The 16,232-nt window shown below is 33.7% G+C and overlaps 2 protein-coding genes and 1 long non-coding RNA gene across 4 annotated transcripts; 2 read left to right on the forward strand and 1 right to left on the reverse strand.

Annotated features, from left to right (window-relative positions):
* Positions 1-649: 649 nt before the first annotated feature.
* Positions 650-1,804, reverse strand: LOC116023340. The gene is made up of 2 exons (XM_031264334.1): positions 1,700-1,804; positions 650-1,642 (listed from the first exon to the last, which is right to left on the reverse strand). The coding sequence occupies exons 1-2, from the start codon at positions 1,802-1,804 to the stop codon at positions 650-652; spliced, it is 1,098 nt and encodes a 365-aa protein (XP_031120194.1).
* A 1,768-nt stretch (positions 1,805-3,572) lies between these two features.
* On the forward strand, positions 3,573-8,661 carry LOC116021869. Of its 2 annotated transcripts, XR_004099086.1 has the most exons (6): positions 3,573-3,974; positions 4,379-4,457; positions 6,190-6,581; positions 7,628-8,099; positions 8,178-8,304; positions 8,422-8,661. XR_004099086.1 is itself a non-coding variant. In XM_031262374.1 (5 exons), the coding sequence occupies exons 3-5, from the start codon at positions 6,192-6,194 to the stop codon at positions 6,968-6,970; spliced, it is 564 nt and encodes a 187-aa protein (XP_031118234.1). In that variant the 5' UTR covers positions 3,576-3,974; positions 4,379-4,457; positions 6,190-6,191; the 3' UTR covers positions 6,971-7,297. The 2 variants fall into 2 exon arrangements, 1 of the variants encoding a protein (XP_031118234.1); XM_031262374.1 differs by lacking the exons at positions 7,628-8,099; positions 8,178-8,304; positions 8,422-8,661 and adding an exon at positions 6,837-7,297 and having other exon boundaries at positions 3,576-3,974; positions 6,190-6,338; positions 6,445-6,727.
* Positions 8,662-10,493: 1,832 nt separating this feature from the next.
* Positions 10,494-11,468, forward strand: LOC116021870. The gene is made up of 2 exons (XR_004099087.1): positions 10,494-10,574; positions 11,419-11,468. It is a non-coding gene; the product is annotated as an uncharacterized LOC116021870 (long non-coding RNA).
* Positions 11,469-16,232: the final 4,764 nt, after the last annotated feature.

A 16,232-nucleotide genomic window follows, 5' to 3' on the forward strand; every position in this document is an offset into this window, starting at 1 on the left:
AAGTTGCATATGTTTAGATGCACATTTGTTCTATTTCAAAGTAATGCACCTTAAACTTTAAATTCACACACTTTAAAGAGTAAATTCACGCACCTTAAACATTACATTTATGCACCTAAGGCTTAGCAGTAGTATTTCTCAATTTTCTACTCTAAGTCAATCATGTTTTAAAGTAATGCACCTTAAACTTTAAATCCACGCACCTTAAAGAGTAAATTCACGCACCTTAAGCTTTAAATTCATGCACATAAGGCTTGGCAGTGGTAATTCAAAGTAAGGCACCTTAAACTTTAAAACCAAGAACCTTAAAGAGTAAATTCACGCACCTTAAGCTTTAAATTTATGCACCTAAGACTTGGTAGTGGTAATGTTCACCTTTTTACTGTAAGGCAATTTAGATTTAGATTAATGCAACTTAAGCTTTAAAACCATGCACCTTAAACTTTAAATTGACACACTTTAAGCTTTAAATTCATGCATCTAAGGCTTCATGCACCTAAGCCTTAGTGTGAAGTTTCATGGTGCAGCTAGAACTTTTAATAAGAGCTCCCACCGATATCAAATTATACTGGAATCCAGGTACATAAAGAGCATTATGTAAAATGAGTTCATTAGACAGATACATAGACCCAATGCAAGTTATGGCAACCTATTGTCCATTAGGCAGACCAACATGCATATTGTGAACTTCTTTGTGCTTTGTCAACAGATTCATACTACACACAACATGGTGAGTTGCACCACTATCTATTATCCACTCATTTTCCTTGTAATCTGCTAGTTTAAGTGAAGAGTTTGTACCTTCAGTTTGCGTCCCTGGCATGAGGTTAGCAGATATGATGTTTGCATGTGCTTCATGAGCTGACTGATCCAGTGGTGTGTTCATAGACACTTTCTCCCCATATGACTTTTGTATTTGAACAAATTCCATAAACTTCTTGAAGTCATTTTGAGTGAAAGAAATACCTTCATCAATGTTTAGTTGTTGGGCTGTCAAAAGACCTTGAGTGTGATTAACAAAACCTTGATTTCTTGGCCTTGGCTTCCAACCAGGTGGATACCCATGCTTCTTGTACCACTTGTCCTCTGTGTGTCCTGTAAAGCCACAGAAAGTACACATGGGTTTCTTGTTTCCTCCTGCAAATTTCATGAAATTCTGTTGAGGACCACTGCTTGTTCTAGACATTAGAACATTCCCAATAACACAAGCCTCACCAGCTTGGTGTAGTTGACTGGCAAAACCTGTGGCCCCAATGTGAAATTGCCTCTCTTGTTGAGCTATCATGGAATATGCATCACACACATCCGGTAGGGGTCTCATGAGCATGATTTGGTTTCTTGCACCAGTATATCTATCATGTAAACCAATAAGGAATATGGACAATTTATCCCTTTCAATCTGTTCATTCAGTTTATCAATTTTCTTCCCACAATTACACTTCACAGTGCAGTTACAAATTATAGAAGGCCTAAGAATTTGGAGTTCATCCCATAACAATTTTTGTTGAGTGAGGTACTCATTTAAAGAATTATCACCTTGTTTTGCTTGATAGATCTCGCATTTGATTTCAGCGATTCGAAACAGATCTTGTTGACTGAACCTACGCTTCAGATCTCTCCATATTCCATAAGCAGTGTCGATCTAGAGGACACTACAGCCAACCGTTGGAGACAGGGATCGGACTATCCAGGAGACTACCATATCGTTGCACCGCGTCCACACGTCAAATTTCTGATCATCTTCTGATGGCTTGGTGATGGAACCATCAATAAACTTGAGTTTATTCTTGCATGACAATGCCATTATCATGGCTCTTGCCCAGGGGTGGTAGTTCGGACCATCTAATGGTGTGGAAACCAGCACCAGCGCTGGATTCTCATTTGGGTGCAGAAAATAGGGGTTTGACTGTGTTTAATCCAATCATCGGACTTGGGAGAACAGAGGGAGTAGGTACTGGACTTCCGGTCACTGGAGCTGTAGCTATATTATCAACCAGAGTTGATCTCGTACCAATTGACGGCCAAGCTGCCATTGAAGAAGAAGCTTCTAAGAATGCCTTTCAAGGCTCTGATACCATATTGCGCAGCTGAATGTGGATTAACAACTTGGAAGTTGAAAAATGAATTGTGATTGATTATTTCAGTGGTGATTACAATTGGGTACAAGTGGTTTATATACAAGAGAGGGAGGCACATCCTAACAGATTCTTTAACAACTATAACAGAACTTCAGTTATGGAGATTTTGAGCTGAGCTGCTGCTGTGCTGCTTGTATATTCCCTAAAAAAAACAAGCCTACATTTCTCGATTTGTACAGAAGTTGCAATTGCTTGGTGCAACTATGATAGATATCATTGATTTGGCACAACAAGTACCACCAATGATTGCAGAAAATGAGAATGTTAAGACTATGCAATTTACGACACAAAAGCTGCTTGGCATTGGAAAAGAAGTACAACCGTACGTTCAAACATATCAGAGGTGGAATCGATGAACAATCAAGATGCCTTGGGTAACTCTTAAGAATCTAGCTGCCATTGACAGTGCTATACAAAAGAGGTTAGACTATAGAAAGAAGGTCAATGACATATATGGCAAGTTTTAGTCTTGGATTAACTCCACTAGAGGCTGGCAATGATTCTTGGATAACGTTGCAAATATTGCAGCCCATTACAGTGATGAGGATGTTCAACAAGTTGAAGGCCATGAGGGATAATTTCCTGATCAACAAGCTGAAGCAGCAATAGTTGCTTGTGAGGGAGCTGCTACAAAGGATAAGTTGAATGAAAAAGAGAAAGGTGTAGTAGAGGAGGTTGGAAGAAATTTTGAAGGTACATATGTGCCAATTGGAGAATGCAATGAAACAACTGTAGGAAAAGGCAATGAAGGAGTTAATGTTAGACAATAAAGCATCAAGGCAACAGAAGTTGAAGTAACTATTGAAACCTCAGCTCAGGAACTAATTAAGAGAAGTGCCACAGAGAAGTTTAAAAATTGCACTACCAAACAGATCTCCTTATGTGGCAAGGCAAGTAAATATATCTCAACCATTAACAGCGATAGAGAAGGCGTTTCAACAATGGATTTTTCAAAATAATTAAGGACGCCAATGACTAAGTTTTACTTAAAGTGCATTGTTTTTTTAGCTTTAGGTGCATGTTTATTTTATGTTAAATGTAGTTCTTAAGTTCACATTTTATTACTTCATGTGTATATATCTTACACATTTAACTAAATATCGTAGTGTTGAGATTATTTTCCAATTGGGGAGAGCTTCTTAATGAGAGAGCAACTGCTATCCTTGAAGGAGAATGAATATATATATCTAATCTAAAAACTTAATAAGTGTCAATGATGGTTATATCCCTGGTTTTTGTCCCTTTTTTAATTGCTTATCTTTTTGTACATTATGTTCTTAATGTTGTACACTGCATTTTTATGGACTAGAATGCCCAGCATATTCCGTTACCGTTAAAGTTGACCAAAGAACTGTTTAAAGTATAAATTTATTTTCATCCACTCATTTTCCTTCCATATTTCCACTATTTCTTCGGCTTTTCCTTTCCTTAATTTTCCTTAATCTTCCGTTTTCTTTTATTTACACCAATACAAGAGAGAAGAGGTCAGATCCTTCTTCCCTATTTCCCCGACCTAATTCTTCGCTTTTCCTTCCCCAGATTCCTCCCATCATTCATCCCCTAATCTTCCGTTTTTTTTATTTACACCAATACAAGAGAGAAGAAGTAAGATCCTTCACTTAAGGATCTGCAATTTCCCTATTTCCCCGACCTAATTCTTCGCTTTTCCTTCCCCACGATGTTACGAATCTTCCACCTATCTTCCTCCCCAGATTCCTCCCATCATTCATCTGCTGCTTCATATGAGGATTTACACGCTCAACAGCTGGAAGAAGAGTTGCAATCAACAGCATTCAATGAATATGAACATGACTTGCGCTCAATATTTAAGCCAAGGTAAATTCCTTAATATTTTTGTTAATTTTATATATTGAATCTCTTTAATTTTCCAATCGTTGTTACGGGAAGGAGGGTTTAACGCTAAAGCATTCGTTATTCCAGAGTTTACATCCAGAAATTGGATTAATTTAGGATAAAACATATATGGATTAATTTAGGATTTTATTCAGTAGTGTATATACCAAATCCTATTAGTGGCCGGGAAATTATTCTGTGATAAGATTTTATTCAGTAGTGTTTAAGAGATATATCAATTATATTCTCAAAAAAAAAAAAAACATATATGAACAATGGCTAAATTAATGTTATTCCTTTCTCAATTTTTATTTTGTTTTTTTTGAAAAGTTTCTTAATTTATCTCTTTTTTCTTTATTTAATTTTGGAATATTGCTTGATGTTAGGGGGTATTTTGCTATTTAAGCACTACCGTAGAGGCAGACACTCACCACAGAATAACTGTCTCTTCAAGTCCACCTTCAGGTTCTTACTTCTTCTCTCTTTTTATTTCCCTTGTCAAAGAATAATTGCTTCATGTTCTGCTATTTGAGAATGTTTTTCTTGTAGTTTCCTCTCTAGCAAACATATGAATCAACACATTGCTATACACCATTGATAGAAACAAACTATTCTCCATTTATATTTGTGTATATTTGTTTGGGGTACATAAGCTTTATGTTATTAATTTTTGGTGAGTTGAGGTGATATCCACCTTCTGCAATGAACACAGCTGCCTCCTCCAAACAACCATGCAAAATGGGAATACTGATTGTTCTTATTTTCATGCCCGACCTTTTTTTATCCACCAAAATTCTCAAGTTTTAAATCTCCACTTCAATTCATAAATTTATTCTTATTTTCACATAAGTATATTGTTTCAGTTTGAGTGGTTGGTGGTATTTGGAGTGAATTTGTGAAGGAAGAAGTGAGGTGGCGCATTTTTGAGACTTGAAACTCAAAAGCAGTCAGTTTGGGTGGTTGGTGGTATTTGCTTTTCTTTTAAACTCAAAAGTATTCTCCATTTCTGCTTTGATTCATATGAGATTTGCAACCTAAGTGGGTCTCTTTTTCTTCTCTATTGCTTCAGTCTTCTGTCTTCTGGAAAATTAGTAAACCCCTTCTTTAATGCACACAGTAGTTAATTAGGTGGACAATGTTAGAAATGTGTATGCATTTAGAACCATTATAGGTGTATGCATTATATGCAAGTCTGTGTATTAGGTGGCCCCGGTGTGTGCATTGGTATGCTTTTAAGTGTGTTAGTAAGGTGTATGCACAATAATTCTCAAGTTTTAAATCTCCAACTCAATTCATAAATTTATTCTTATTTTCACATCTAGAATTTATAGAATCCTATACACAAGTATATTGTTTGAGTTTGGGTGGTTGCCAAGTCCCTTTCTTAAAACTTTGGTAGTGGAAATAAATGGTAAGATATGCCACAAATAATTTATCAGTTTTAATTCACAAACTGTTTGTACATTGGTAATTGTATTATTATTACCCTTCTGAGAAAAAAAATAATCCTTACGAATTGTGCAATTAGTTTGGAGTCTTGTTGAGGGAGGTAAATTGCAAGATGTATCTCAACAAGTTATTCAAAGTATCCATACACTAAATTTGGCCAATACATAACAATGGGTTGCACACCACACCACAACGGATTGAACAATCCACACAGGCTCCAGAGCTCAAATATATGCTAATGAGAAATGACACTTATCTACTACTGCAAAATGGGAGAGTGGTTACAAATGGTCACCTTATCCACTTTCCATTTCCCCCTAACTTTAAAAATAAATAAAAATAATAAAAAAAAAATAAAATGCTAAGCTTTCTCCCGCTCGGGCAATGCTTAAATTCTGCTTTTAACCCTTGCAGTAGTTACCAATTCTATGGATCCAAGTTGCACCCATCTCAATTATTATCCTATATTATTTGTACCAATTACTTGTAGCTTATAATAATAATAATAATAATAATAATAATAATAATTATTATTATTATTATTATTATTATTATTATTATTATTATTATTAGTATATTATTATTATTAGTATAGTAATAGTGATGAAATATAATTTGGATAATATTTCTATTGCTATTGCTTCTTCTTTTTTTAACATTTTGAGATGGAAGCTCACTTTGCATATATATACATATATACTACATTGTCATAACATATATATTTATTTTTATTTAATATTTTTTTCAGCAATGGAATCTCGCCTTTTAATCTCCCAAATCACAACTGAGAAAAAACAATGGAGTTGTAAAGTTTGTGTTATTGAAAAGTTGAATACAAGAGAGTCAAAGAGCAAACCTGGAACCTTGTACAAGCCTATAACATTACAAGATGAAGCGGTTACTCATTTTTATTATTTCTGAACATCAAAATTAATTCTATGTTGTTAAAATGATTGATTATATTTTCAAATAGTTTTTGACATTTTCTTTGAAATAATTATAGGGCAACAAAGTTCAAGGAATGACTTATCAAAATGATATTGAACTACTTGATGAAAGGCTCAAGTTATACTCCACATATATTGTCTCTAATGCATTAGTCTCTCGTGCGAATCAATTTTTCAATGTCCCAGATGAGAGGTATAGATTTGTTTGGTCAATTAATAGGAAAACTCTAATACAAGAAGTCGACAATGACGACCAATTGGATTTACAACCTTCTTCTGACATGGATACAAAACCCTTTGGACAATTATATGATTACAAATCTAAAAGACAAGCAATAAGTGGGTTTATATTCTTTTCATACATTTTTTAATTTCTTTATACATTTATTCAAATTTAGAAAATATTGTGACAAACTAATTGAACTATATTTTTGAACTATATTTATAGATATCATTGGAGTCATGATTTCTAAACTACCAAGAGAACTAATTCTTGAAGTTGAATGCAAATATTTGGTTGTTTTTGGTACAATTAGAAAAATAATGATTCTAGGTATATTTGGTATAGTGGAATGCAAGTAAGGCAAGAATAATGTAATTTTAGAAATGAATCGATATTATTTCATTAAATATGTTAAGTAGTTAATTTAATTAAATATAACACCAATTTATTATTCTTTCAAAAAATAACCATTCCATGTAATATAAAAAAAAAAAAGGCAGTGAAATGAGTATACCAATCAACACATTCTTAATGTAATTTTCTTAATATTTTCATATTATACACATCTACTTTATTCATCACTTCATGTTTGGTTGCGTTAATGTAAACCATCATCAACCACGTTTTGTTACTCTCAGGTACATAATCCAGTTTCTTGTACCCATGTATTTAGAATATTGTATAATTTACAATTATTTAGAATATATAAGTTTTATAATATATATATATATATATATGTATATATATAAATATATATATATATATATATATACATATAAATATATATATATATATATATACATACAATATATTATATAGATCAATAATTAATGCTGAATCCCTGATATTTCAAATCTAAAATCCGTAGCTAATTACCAGACACTAATTACCCAGCACTGCAATTACCTTCTATGATAATTTTAATATATTTGACAAGACCATAACCTTCAACGTCAACCTATAGATGCATAAAGAGATAGAAATCAAAACCAATAATAGAACACTGAATTTTGCAGATATTTATCCAAAATGCAGCACAATGATAGATAATATAAAGCCCCAATCCACGGATTTAGCAATACTAAGCCTATTTGTGATACGAGTATTCCATGATTTGAGGAAAAGAAAAAAGATTGGTGCTACACAAGATAGGGGGAATCAAGGTACCTCCAAGAGCGAGATTGAAGATGAGAACAGAGCGCCAAACGAACTTAGAACGACGCATCTCGGTGTAAAAAGGAGGAGCCTCCATCTTCTGCGATTCTCCTGCCATGTTGGACTGAAACACAATCACAGCGAACTCTTTGCTTGGACAAACTTGCTAATTGTCAGGTAACAGCAATCGATGACCCTTCAGCCGGCACCATTGCCAGCATTGATCAGTGACCCCGTGAGAACTAAGAGGCGAGATTACGAGAAACACTATTCTGTGACGGACTGACGGTTGCCGGTTGCTGCTCCTCGACCCTTGCCTCTAGCCACTACTGAGTACTGAACATTTAATTTTTTATTTTTTAGTAATTTATATTTTCGCGAAACTTTTATGTATTTACTTGTTTTAACCAGGTTGTTTTCATTGCCCTGTGACCCTAACCGGCAAAGGACCACAAGGAGGTAAACCAGCTTAGACCCATAGCTGACCGGCTCAAACCCAGGAGTTTGAGGTTCAAATTAAACCTATGACCTCTCGGCGGTAGGTGGATCACTCTTACCACCTTGGCTGGTTAATCATGAATCTTAAATAATTTATGTAAGAGAGAGTGAGGTCTTCAAACTGACAAAATGATCTTATACATTTGATTACTTACAGCACTGGAGAAGTCTTATATATAGACCAAAAAGGAAGCAGAGGAGGAGGGAGAGTAACAACATATCAGAAACTAACAGAAGTGAATTGGGATGGTGCCAGCTGTTATTGATCGGTATCTCCTGAAAAATCTTGTTAATTATTGTTATGAATATGATTACATTGATTTGGCTGAACGTTGTTATCCTTAAATCTTGTTGAAACTTGTAAATTCTTATTGGATGTTATTGTGTTAGACTGTGAGGCGGGTGTCTGTGTTAATACTGTGAAGTTATTGAATCTTGAAAATATTATTAATTATAACAATTAAATACATCTTTTTAATTGTAAAAAAAAAAGACATCTTTTTAAAAAATATTTAAAATATATATATTTTTTAAATTTAATACAGGTTGACGGTTTTGCCCGTTTAGCCTATTAGCCCGTAAACCACGGGTTGGATTGAGATTTTCCCAACCCGTATGAAAAACGTATCGCCCTGTCCTGACACAATTTTTGCCAACCCGTGATGGAAAAACCCATATGGGTCGGCCTGGATCGTATTGACAACTCCATTATGATCAATTGATAATACACAAGGTGACCATTTAGAATCTTTAACATTGCTAAAAGAACATTTTACCGGAAAATATGCAATACTATCTATTGAATTTGCAATGGAATTGATAAGGCTTTCATTTTACTTTTCATCAAAACTTGTTTGATTTTATATTTTTTAAAATGAACTTCTTTACAAAACATTTTGCGAATTAATGTAATCAATTTTACTTATACGAAGTACATTTTAATTGATTTCAAAAATAAATAAAAAAACGCACTTCAATATGCTTAGGTTGGAGCTAAATTACGCAATATAGCAAGTATGAAGGGAAATGTACACCATTTCTATCCACGGTTGATTATTAAACTAAAATTTTATCAAGAATGTGCAAGTAATTAATTAGTTTATCTAAAATCAATTGACTAAATGAATTGCAAAATGAAAGATACACAGTTTCAAAATGATTTTTTTTTTTATTGGATTGAAATGAACTAAGCCATAAGTAATATTAAGGCTCATTGACATTAGAAATATTGTAAATTACTATCACCTATTGTCACTTAGCTTAAAATATTGTTGTTGTTGTTGTTGTTATTATTATTATAGACAACTTTTATGTATAAAAATCTAGAGAAACGATTCTACTAGCTAATTTTTATATTTTTACACTTAAATTTAATTCATATTACATAAAAATTTAATTTGATGAACAAAACTAAAATAAAATCAATAATCAAACAACCAACTATGGTAAAATTGAAAGTTGAAGATAAAATTTAGTAAATGTTAATATTGAAGAGATCATTCTATATTAAATTTTTAGTGACAATTTATAATTATGAATTTTGATCTCATTCTACAAAATTTTAAAATGGATTAATTAAAGAGTTAATTTCATTATGTAAATTGATAAAAAAAAATTATACCACATTTGTATGTTACTTTGTTTATAAATGTTACTTTAAGGATTTTTAAATTGCAGGGGCGAATTTTAAGGGCTATACATCGTTGATTGAAATCACATTCGTATAGATATGTACATGAGCGAATTGAAGACAAAGGATGATAACTCCACCGACTAGGACTCGAGCGGACTAAGATTATTTTATAAAGATGCTCCTCATTGGCGACATCTGTTAGTTTCCTTCTTCCAATAAAGTTTTCACACATTTGTAGTTTCATTATCCCTTTAGTTATTCAGAGAATGACTTGTTAATGTATGGCATATGTTTTGCCCACAATGGTTAATTCATCGGTTGGGATATAATGTCAATTCTCATGGGCAGGTTTGCTTTGCAACATGCTTTTATCCTAATAATATTCTTACTGAACTCCAAGCAAAAGAAGGATTTTGAGTCTAAAATCTACATCTGTTGATATATTTTATAGGTAAACTTACCTAAAAACTAAAATCGTTTTTGAAATGTTGTTTTAACATGCAAAATTGATTTTTTTTTGACTACTATTGAACATGCAAAATTGATTAATAACTTCTTTTGCTTTTCCTTATATTCAGTGAGGTGAAAGACAATAATCTCCCGAGATCAGTTGATATTACACAATGTGACCATACATAATCTTTGACATTGGTGAAAAGTCAGACAAAATAAATCAGGTTCTATTTTATTTCAAAGTTGATTTAATTGATATTTTCTTGTAGCTACACTTTCTATCCATTATTGTTTATTAAACTTGAGTAGACTAGAATCTACTCATGAGTGTGCAAGTAATTGGTTAGTTTATCTTAAATTAATTTTTAATTGTAAAATGAAATAGACGCACAGTTTCAAAATGATTTTTTCTTGGAATGAAACGAACTAAGCAATGAGTAATATTTATGCTCATTGACTTTACAAATATTGTAGAATTAGTATGAACTCTTGTACGTTAGTTTTTCTATAACCAACATATATATGATAGTATAAACACCAGTTGGTGAACTGACGTATACATGATAGTATAGACATCAATTGCATATAACTTAGATTCTTACGAAAAAACTCGACATCATTTATTTATTTATTAGTTATTTTTAAAAACAATATAGGTTGATTCTAAGGTAGAACTAACACCAATTTGTATTATTATTTTTGATTAGAGTAATCTTAATTATCATTTGTTTTATTTGTCATTAATTTGGAATGCTCTTATATGATTTTTTTTAATACAAAATACACTAATATAGCAANATTTTTTTTAATACAAAATACACTAATATAGCAATACTCGTAAATAATTAAATACTTTCAAAAATCAGACAGGTGTAAGCATATATTATACCACATAATAGATTACATTAACTTACAAGTGTATCTTACAAAACATTTGCCTTCTTTGTTTATGGTTAAACATATGCAGTCTAATAATTAGTCTTAATGTAAATACCAATATTAACTGTCTTACATAGATTAAAAATTATCGATAATTTCTAATTATGTAATTTATTTCATCTCCTTTAGTAATGAATAATTGTGGCCCTTCTCAACCTACTATTGATCGAGCTGAGCGANGACAGAGAAAAGTATGCTCGAAATGTTGCTCAACGTGAGAGTAGAAATCTCAGGCGTAGACGTGCACTTGATGCCTCTGCTAAAGAAAAAGAAAAAAAGGTTGTCAGATGCTCGTGGAGCGAATCATAGCAATGCAATTCCAGGTACTTACAATATACTCAACTTTCACACTTACATTACCCATATTTCTTTTATATATTTTATAATTTTCATCTTATAGTAAACTAATTACTTTACACTTGCTTTGCCAAATTAATTCACATATTTTTACCAAAATATATTAAAACTAAATTTATGCTNTATACAAATACGTACATATGCCTCCATGTTAAAAATCAAAATAAAAAAAAAATTATTCTAATCTTTTACACACTTAGTGAGAAATTCAAATGCCTCCCAACATAATCCATTTACATTGACTCCAATGAATGATTGTACTTATTGTGGGGCAAAACGCTTTCAATACGAACCACCGGGCTTTTGTTGTTCGCGTGGCCAAATTACGCTCATCTCAAATGAAATGCCTACAATTTTAAGGAATTTATTTGTTGGTCAACATTCTGCTGCAAAGCATTTTCAAGCATCTGTCAGAACCTATAACAATACATTTGCATTTACTTCTTTGGGAATACAAAACTATGATAAAGACCTATGCAGAAGAAATAAAGGAATCTACACATTTAAAGTTCAAGGTCAGATGTATCACTTTGTGAATGATTTGTTACCAAATGGTTGTCCTCCTCGCAATTTGCAACTCTATTTCTTTGACACTGAACATGAACTTGAGAACAGACTTCAAGGTGCTGATAGGATGGACAGAGATATTGTTAGTGCACTTATTCAACTTATGTCAGGAAATCCATACGGTCAATTTTTCAGAAGTCTTAAAGATATTGCTCAGACTAACGAGTTCAGCATAATATTGCGTTCAGATATTTCAATGGATCAAAGAACTCACAACATGCCATCTGCTTCTCAAGTAGCTGCAATATGGATTGAAGATAATGGAGATGGACTTGATGGAAATCGAAACATTAGGGTACATGCACATAGTGGTAGGTCACAATATATTCAATACTACTATGGTTGTTATGACCCATTGCAATATCCACTTCTATTTCCGCANTATACAAATACGTACATATGCCTCCATGTTAAAAATCAAAATAAAAAAAAAATTATTCTAATCTTTTACACACTTAGTGAGAAATTCAAATGCCTCCCAACATAATCCATTTACATTGACTCCAATGAATGATTGTACTTATTGTGGGGCAAAACGCTTTCAATACGAACCACCGGGCTTTTGTTGTTCGCGTGGCCAAATTACGCTCATCTCAAATGAAATGCCTACAATTTTAAGGAATTTATTTGTTGGTCAACATTCTGCTGCAAAGCATTTTCAAGCATCTGTCAGAACCTATAACAATACATTTGCATTTACTTCTTTGGGAATACAAAACTATGATAAAGACCTATGCAGAAGAAATAAAGGAATCTACACATTTAAAGTTCAAGGTCAGATGTATCACTTTGTGAATGATTTGTTACCAAATGGTTGTCCTCCTCGCAATTTGCAACTCTATTTCTTTGACACTGAACATGAACTTGAGAACAGACTTCAAGGTGCTGATAGGATGGACAGAGATATTGTTAGTGCACTTATTCAACTTATGTCAGGAAATCCATACGGTCAATTTTTCAGAAGTCTTAAAGATATTGCTCAGACTAACGAGTTCAGCATAATATTGCGTTCAGATATTTCAATGGATCAAAGAACTCACAACATGCCATCTGCTTCTCAAGTAGCTGCAATATGGATTGAAGATAATGGAGATGGACTTGATGGAAATCGAAACATTAGGGTACATGCACATAGTGGTAGGTCACAATATATTCAATACTACTATGGTTGTTATGACCCATTGCAATATCCACTTCTATTTCCGCATGGTTGTTATGACCCATTGCAATATCCACTTCTATTTCCGCATGGTGATATTGGTTGGCATGAAGGTATTCAGAGGGTTTCGTCTCGGGAACATGTTGGTACTACAGGTATTCAGAGGGTTTCGTCTCGGGAACATGTTGGTACTACAGGATCAAGACAGGTTTCGTCTCGGGAACATGTTGGTACTACAGGATCAAGACAGTCAGCCAACATTAATCCAAATAATATTAATTCAATTGACGAGTTGATTCAAGCTGAAGAATGTAATATTAATTCAATTGACGAGTTGATTCAAGCTGAAGAATGCGTGTTTACTGAAGGAAGAAAAAGGGCATCTGTATCATGTAGAGAATATTATGCATATAAATTTCAAGTTCGGTTGGGGGACAAATCAATGTTGTTACACACCGGGAGACTATTGCAACAATTTATTGTTGATACATATATCAAGATTGAAACTCAAAGACTTGATTACTTTAGAAAAAAACAGCAACAAAGCCGTTCTAAAACTTATCAAGGACTTGTGGATAGCGTAGAAACAGGCGCCACTGTGGGTGCTGATGTCGGTCGCAGGGTAATTTTGCCGGTTTCTTTTATAGGAGGACCACGTGATATGCGAAGAAGGTACATGGATGCCATGTCACTTGTGCAACGATTTGGCAAGCCTGATCTGTTTATAACAGTCACATGTAATCCTAATTGGCCTGAGATTAAAGAACTTCTCAAATATGTCGATGAACCACAAAATAGGCCAGACCTTCTAGCTCGTGTTTTCCATGCTAGACTTGAAGAGCTAAAAAATGACATATTTAAGAGACACATTTTTGGAGAAGTCGCAGCATATGCATATGTGATTGAGTTTCAAAAAAGGGGACTTCCACATGCTCACTTTCTAATCATTTTGAAGAGCAAATTCAAAATTACAACTCCTGCTCATTGTGACAGATTCATTTCTGCTGAGATTCCTAATAAAGAAACTGAACCCCACTTATACAATCTGGTCAAAAAGCATATGATTCATGGTCCGTGTGGTTCTCTAAATCCTAATTGTCCTTGTATGCTTCACCACCAACAACAAGTTGCTCCATCTTGCAAAAATAAGTATCCTCGATCCTTTAACGATGAGACTACATTTGACGAAAACTCCTACCCTATATATCGTAGGATGGACACTTCAGCATATGTTGTGGTCAGAGGTCATCAGCTTGATAATAGGTGGGTTGTCCCTTATAATCCATATTTGTTGGCGAAATTTGATTGTCATATAAATGTTGAAGTATGTGCTGGGATCAGATGTGTGAAGTATATATATAAATATATATACAAGGGACACGACAGAATCAGCCTAAGTTTATATGCTGGTGCTGATGTTCATGAGTTTGATGAGATTAAAGAATACCAAAGTGCAAGATGGGTTTCACCACCTGAAGCGGCTTGGAGAATATATGCCTTCCCAATTTCCGAAATAAAGCCTGCAGTTGTGCACTTACAAGTTCATCTACAGAACTATCAGTACATTAATTTTCACGGCAATGACAGGTTGGTTAATATAGTTGAAGATGACTTCGCTTCTCGCACAATGTTAACACAATTTTTCTACATGAATCGTGTAGATGAAGTTGCAAAAAAATTAAACTTGCTTTATATTCAATTTCCGGAATATTTTGTGTGGAACAATCAAAAAAAATTGTGGACACAGAGAAAGAAGAAAGAAGTCATAGGTAGACTTGTGACAGTTAATCCAACTGAAAGAGATCGTTACTATTTACGCTTATTACTGATGAATGTTAGGACACCCAAATCGTTTGACAACATAAAAATTGTCAATGGCAATCAAGCAGTAACTTTTCGTGAGGCAGCTGAAAATTTGGGTCTCTTATCTGGGGATCATATTGTCGAGAAGTGTCTAGATGAAGCAGTATTATACCAGATGCCATCAAGTTTTAGGAGATTATTTGCAACTCTTCTAATTTATTGTGATATCTCAAACCCTCGCAACTTGTGGAATAAATTTAAGTCATACATGTGTGAAGATCTACTCAGGACAAGACTACACACTGATGATGAAGTCCAACTAATGGTGCTTCAATTAATTGCAAATGCAGTGGAAAAAATGGGGAAGAAAATTGATGACTTTAACTTGGTTGATAACAGGTTATCTATGTCAACCCAAGAAAAGGAGGATAGAGAAATTGCAGCTGAGTATAACATACAAGTAAGTGAATATGACTTGCTTTGTGTGGAGAAATTAAATGTTGAGCAACGCAACGCATTTGATACAATTATGGCAAGTATCATTTCAAACTCGGGTGGAGTTTATTTCATAGATGGTCCAGGTGGTACTGGTAAGACATTCCTATATAAATGCTTATTAGCTACTGTCAGGTCTAGAAAATGGATAGCACTTGCAACTGCAAGTTCAGGAATTGCAGCATCAATTCTACCCAGTGGTCGTACAGCTCATTCTACGTTCAAAATACCAATTGATGGAGATGATAAGTATGTATGCAATATTGGAAAACGAACCGCAGAAGCTACCTTATTAAAAAAATGTAGACTGATTCTTTGGGATGAAGCTTCTGTGGCTAACCGTCGGGCTATTGAAAGCGTTGATACAACGCTTAGAGATATTATGGACACCGATCAAATTTTTGGAGGAAAAGTAGTTGTTTTTGGAGGTGATTTTCGACAAACATTGCCGGTTATTAGATATGGGAAGAAAGAAGATTTCATTGAAGCGAGTTTGGTTAAATCACCCTTAATTTGGCCAACTATCCGACGATTAAAATTGGTCCAAAATATTCGTGCAAAC

Source organism: Ipomoea triloba, chromosome 6 (assembly GCF_003576645.1).
Source record: "Ipomoea triloba cultivar NCNSP0323 chromosome 6, ASM357664v1".
Classification (NCBI taxonomy): Eukaryota; Viridiplantae; Streptophyta; class Magnoliopsida; order Solanales; family Convolvulaceae; genus Ipomoea; species Ipomoea triloba.